The sequence below is a fragment of the Saccostrea cucullata genome, unplaced genomic scaffold, assembly GCF_032062105.1.
Source record: "Saccostrea cucullata isolate Sc308-1 unplaced genomic scaffold, CSIRO_AGI_Scuc_v1 ctg21947, whole genome shotgun sequence".
NCBI lineage: Eukaryota > Metazoa > Mollusca > Bivalvia > Ostreida > Ostreidae > Saccostrea > Saccostrea cuccullata.
Genome location: NW_026935152.1, coordinates 1 through 6336, shown reverse-complemented (window position 1 = coordinate 6336; position 6336 = coordinate 1). Strand labels below are relative to the sequence as shown.

The following is a 6336-nucleotide window of genomic DNA, read 5'->3' as shown; positions in this document are numbered from 1 at the left end:
TAGTGAAAATGCACGAATTCTTTGAAAACATTTTCCTTTGATCCTGGGTATTATGGCAATGATCTTCGTATATATTTTTGACGAAGAAAGCTGCTTCTTCAAAAAATGCTTAATTTCCTGGCCTCTGGGACAGATGTACTTGGGGGGGGGGGGGTCACATAGTCTGAAAATTGTTTAATGCTTTGAAATCTGCACTTTGGTATTATCAAAATGATGAAATAAAATTTCCAAAATTTTGAAAGATGTGTCCCCAGGGTCAGTGGTTCCTGTGGGATGGGGTGAACTGATAATGATAAAGTGGAAACGCATTTTCTCTTTGTTACTCTTATCTACCTCTTGGTATTGCTAACCAAAGTAAGCATGCTGAGTGCATAATTATAATAAGCAATGGTGCCTCTTTAAAAATTATGAATCATAGCCTCTGGTTTAAAACATGAATCAAATTCAATTGTTGGGAAGTTGTTGCATGATATTCAGGTGACCTATAAGGCCCATGGGCCTCTTGTCTAATTTTTGAAAGATCAATTTCAGTGATAACTTCTGAATGACATATGAAAGGGCGTTCAAATTTGACATAATATTATGCCATAAAAATGTCATATCACCCACAGAGACACCGAAAGTGGGGGACCATAATTCTTTAATTCGCTTGTTCACTCTTTATTTCCATGAAAAGTTTCATCCCAAGAGTTACATTATAATTCAACTAAATTAATTGAATACTAGTACACACAACATGGCGATGCATCAAATAAATCTGGCTAAAATTGGTTTGTCTACTCCGGAAGAGAGATCTTTTTTTAATTATTCCTCTTTACATGTATTGTGTAAAAGTTGTTAGCAGTAACTAATTTCAGTGGACAAACCTGCATGTCTGTGTCCATGATTTTGGCGGGTGGCTCAAATTTGGAATATTTGTATACCTATATGATATATGATATATGATGTTGTGGGATCCAACGTGTCTTAAAAGATGTTTTTAAAATTTTTTTCCTATATTTACACTTGTGAAAACTGATCACCTTTAACCTATATAGTTATAGGTCTATATATACCTGTGTATGATTTTATCAAATTACTTGACACACCTAATATCCAGTAACATTAATCACTGTTAATGATTTTCATGTTTACAAATACACAAAAGTGCTTAATAATAATTATCTTAGCATTGAGAAATATATGTTACAATTACATGTAAACAGTAATACAAAAAGTCTTGAAAGTTACTGATAAATTTATTAGAGACTGTTTTGAACCTAGAAGTCAATTACTTGACAATTCTTGAAAAAAATATGTAAACATTATTTAATGGTGTTCAGTGGGCCTTTGCCAATTATTGTAATTGTGTTTGTGCCAATAAAGTATTTGTATTTGTATTTGTACACCGATTCATGATCAGAATATTGAATGCAAAATAATATGGACTCTAGTGTGGCATAAATCATGAGTATTTCTGTTTGATGTTCTTCATGTAAAAAATGCAAATTGCCAAAAGTGATACCTTCAACATAAAGGATAATGGTTGCTGAAGTGTTCCTTCCAGTCCTACTGCATGAAGCGACACATAGGAATTCTCCGTTAGCCTCCTTGCTAATCATTTCGATATTTAAAGAGGTGTTCTTATTATACAGTGTACAAGATGGGCCTTTCGGGTTATTCTGACACCAGCCAAAAGGAAATGGATGAAGGGCAGTCTGATTGTCAGGGCGGAAGAACCATTCCATGCTATCATGAGAGGAGGGGTGACATTCCAGAGTGATTGCTTCTCTGGGGTAGCGCGAGGTGGATAAGCTGTCGCTAGGAGGTATCACGGGAATATCTGAAAAAAAAAATAACCTGTCATTATATTAAAGTTATCTTCCTTGTTGTTTTCAGTATGCCTTTTTAGACGGTGGCTATTTATAGCCACAGGCTATTGATGCTGCATTGTGTAAACACACGGGAACCCTAGCGGCGATTTTTGCAGAGTCAAAATAATGAAAGTAGACTTATTTCGATGTTTGAAAATAAAATGTACTCAGTTAACAAATACTTTCAAGTTATTTCAAACACATTTCGTTGATGGATACAAAGCCTAATTCCTGATATTTGCCGTTATCAATATTTCTCGCCTCATGAATATTCATTGAGTTACGCCGAACTAAACTAACTCGTACACCAACCGACTCGTATATTCGTATGCAAACTACAGATGTCAATACGTACATTTTTTTTTTTTTCGTTTTTTTCTCACATGTTCGAAAAAATCCGTTTCGTACGCACATTGTGTTTCTTTAAGGATTTCAATCCCTAATGGGAACAAATTCTCTACCCTTAAATGTCCGTCAAGTACACAATACTTTGATATTATATTAAAGCATTTTATAGTGGAAAAGGATTGCCCACGAGAAATTTTCAAAAAGTTCATTAATTAAGGAGTAGTTAATTAACAAAGATTGCATTGAAGTTTATGGGGAAAAGCGTTTTTTTCAAAATAAAAATTCAAATACTTTGAATATCAATAAATCCTGTGGTGGAAAGATGCATTGAAATATTAAAAATAGAATGATAATTGAAAACAATTTTTTTACCTGCTAAATTTTTTTTAATTGAATTTTTTTAATTTATTAAATAAAGGGGAGATAACTCTTACCAAAATTCAAGGTCATAAATTAGGACACATCCCACTAAACATACTTATAGTAATAAATGGGAACTATGTCTAAACAAACTGAGTATTGAATGCCTACATATCTTTTATGGTTTCAATTTCATTGAATTCCTTCCTATTAGGGATTGAAGACCTTAAAATTACCAATTAGTTGTTGAAAAATATTTGAAAATTTCATTGTATGATTGTTTCACTATCTAACTCCGAAATCAATTACTAGTTATTGCTAAACAACACACGGCTGTTTCTTGAATACTGTTTTGTGAATTTTTTTTACAATAAAACTTAAAAATAGTTTATTGAAATTTAACAAACTTTGTCTTTTTGTTTGAATTTCTTATATCTGTTTACAATGCTGTATTAGTAAAACGAATATATGTATTTTAGGAAAGAAGAAAAAAGATCGCTACATCTTAATCAGTTAATAAAATGGTTGTTGGAGGTATATGATGCCATAAAATTTGCTAAGTTTATTACCATTCTAGTTTTTAAAATTAAGACTTTGTCTGATTATCTCGGACACAAAAACGACTCAGCGGATAAAAATTTGTCAAAGCTATAATTACAGACTATAACAGACAATTTACCCATATATTTCATTCCTATTTAGAAACTCCAAGTTACGTGCCTCTAGTAAATTTACCCTTTAAAGGGTGTACAAAAAAGGTACTCAAATACATGTGCATGAAATAATACTATTATTAGGATTTTATGCGATTTTAGTGGGCTAAATTTAGGTCAGTCTTCTGGTGTGTTCACAAAGCAGTAAATATGTATTGCGCAATGATTTGCAGGGTTATTGCATGATTATTAGAATATTACGTAATATGAGAAATACCATCATCACAAACCATAGCCAAAATGTACGATCCCTTCCCATTCTGGAGAAAGCTCCATGCGCATATATACAGACTCCGATCGTGACTTGAGACGACAGAAAATAGAGACAGAAAAATATTTTGTTATTCTTTTTTTTTCTATTTTTTTTTTTTCGAGCAGTATACGAGGGTTGTCGTGTACAAAGCGTTTTTCTCGAAAAATAGTAGGCGCTGCAAGATGAAATTTTTTGCAAGTATTTATTTATTACATTTTAGTGTATCTGAATTCTTTTGTTAAAATATAGACAAAAAATTAATACTTTATTAACATGCTTCAATGTACTTACGCACGAAAAAAAAAAACAGTTTTAAAAATAATACATGAGTATTGTTTCGAAATAAAATTATTAAATAGTAATTTGGAAAACATTATCCTATTTTTTATTCACTACCTATTGTGTCGACTTTTGGAAAATTTAAGGACATTTGCTTGATTATTTTATCAATTTATCAAACATCCGAAATGGGCACGAAAAACGGCGGCGTTCGATGACGATACTACACACTGGAAAGCAGTTCAGTTTTTTCCTCTTTAGCGTATTAGAGAAATGGGAGTTTTCTAAGCGAAATCGATTTAATCAAATCGAAGGGTAGAACAAACAGCTACAGGAATAGCGGAAGGCGCTGTCAATGTTGACAGCCAATTATATAAGATTCTTTAGTTGAATGATAGTAAAAATGTGGTCCATAACTTTAGTACTAATAATTCTTCACAAGGTCTTATTTGTGCGCGAGATTGGTTTCTGGCTGTTATTTGAAGAATTAAGGGAAACTCAAGTATGTGCATCAATAAAATTCCTTAATTTAAATTGGAATTATCCAACTTGTTTTTAGCAAAGAGGAAACTTGACGCTGTTTTAGACATTTTGACATCATTATCATCCGTGTGTCGTATTAAATGAAATCTGATAATTTGCAATTGTTTATTTATGCATATACCTATTTGAAGTTTGCTATGTTTTTTTAAATGAAAATTGTAATAGGATAGTAACAATTTTAGAAAACAGTGACAATTCATAACACTTTATACTTTTAAGTACAAAAAATATAAATTCATATATTAAAGTACAGGTAGATATATTGTGAAACGTTGAAATAAACTTTTAAAATTTCCATATCATTTTACAAAATCTTAAAACATTTTTTCTTATATACTGCCAGTCGCCATTGGCGTAGCGGGTTTGCTTTGGACTCACGGACCTGAAGAAGTCCATCCGTACCGGCGTCGCAGATTCGACTCCCACTGCGTGACATGGATATCGGCCCTTAATTCAGATTGCGATCCCGTGTCGCAGTAATTGCTAGCCAGAAAAATATCCTTCGCTGCTAAAAATTTTATTCTCGAAAGGAGTGTTAAACAAACAGAATCATTCATGCCACCGTCTTTCAGTACTCACAGTACTTTGATTAGTTTGATAAAGGGAAGTGAGCCAACCCCCCACCACCCCCACCACCCCACTCCTTTCTTGGTCCGCCTTGACTAAAATCTATATACATGTATGTAGTTTCTTGCAGACCACGAAGTTTTACAATAAATATACATCTGAAAATCAAATTTTGAAAAAATACACACAATGCGTCATTATTTTATAAAGAGTAAAGTTACAGGGCACTATCTTAATAATTTATCATTCAATCATCCGGGATGTAAACTTGAGTTACCAGCTCTCTTTACTCTCGTGATCTTACTGTACTTACCGCATGTTGTTTGAGCAGACGACCTGACAGTAAGTAGTGCTGTTAAGAACGTAGAAAAAACTGGGAAGGTACAAGGATCTTTCATGGCTAGTGAATAAATTGGATATATGGTAAATCCTGAAACATAAGCTTCAATCTTACAGTTAAACAGCCGAGCTTTCAAAACTATGAGAGGAAGGAAGTGGTTGAGTGTCTGAATTTTAATTCGACAGTCTATGCAGTGCACGGAAACAAAATATTCATGAGTTTACGATCATTGCTTTATCTTTTTCATACGTTTTCCTGTCTACTTGGACTACTTACTTGATATTATACAATATTTGATGAATATCATAAACACGGACTAAAGTTTTACTTAAACAAGTGAATAACTAGAGGTACTGTGAACGATGAGCTCACTAAATGATACCCCCCGCCTCCCATAATGTCCATTTGTTGCTATATATTTTTTTACGGTAATGTGTAAAGAGGAATAACTCGCCCTATCAAATGTTATCCAGTAGCTTCTATATGTGTCGTCATAGGTAAACATATAATAGCAATGTCCATGTTTTGCTTTGGGAAACCTAAAATACGTGTTGAATAAAAAAGTAAAATAGGAGGTGCACAATGGCAATATGTAATAAAGATTTTGTGAAAGTTTCATTAAATTTCACTCAGTAGTATAAGAGGAGTTGCGGATAAGAGATAAAGCGTAACAGACGGACGGACGGAAATCCCGATTACTATATACCATCCCATTTTTCAAGCAGGGGATATAATAACATCTAATCGCAATACCTATCCTGTTGAAAAAAATCTAATCCAACTTTTTTTCTTCGTTGAGTTGAAATCTACAAGTTTTAATACCCCCATTATTAAAACATGTAATCCATACTTCGCACTTAACTATTTAAAGATAACTTCATCCTCAGAACTACATGTATATTAAAATTGATTGTAACAATAGAGAGAGAGAGAGAGACGAACTTACCGAAAATTTGTTTTCAAACAGCAAGGGTTACAGTTCGTAGCTTGCCGCAGGCTAGTAGTGAGGTAAAGAAGTTCCTATTTAAAAATGCCTAAATTTAAAATTCATAACTGTTAAAATATGTGCTTTAATACAAC

General features: G+C 32.9%; 1 protein-coding gene across 1 annotated transcript; it reads right to left on the bottom strand.

Annotated features, from left to right (window-relative positions):
- Window positions 1-1304: 1304 nt before the first annotated feature.
- LOC134242035 (uncharacterized) lies at window positions 1305-5397 on the bottom strand. The gene is made up of 2 exons (XM_062724041.1): window positions 5230-5397; window positions 1305-1822 (listed from the first exon to the last, which is right to left on the bottom strand). The coding sequence occupies exons 1-2, from the start codon at window positions 5312-5314 to the stop codon at window positions 1305-1307; spliced, it is 603 nt and encodes a 200-aa protein (XP_062580025.1). The 5' UTR covers window positions 5315-5397.
- Between the last annotated feature and the right edge of the window lie 939 nt (window positions 5398-6336).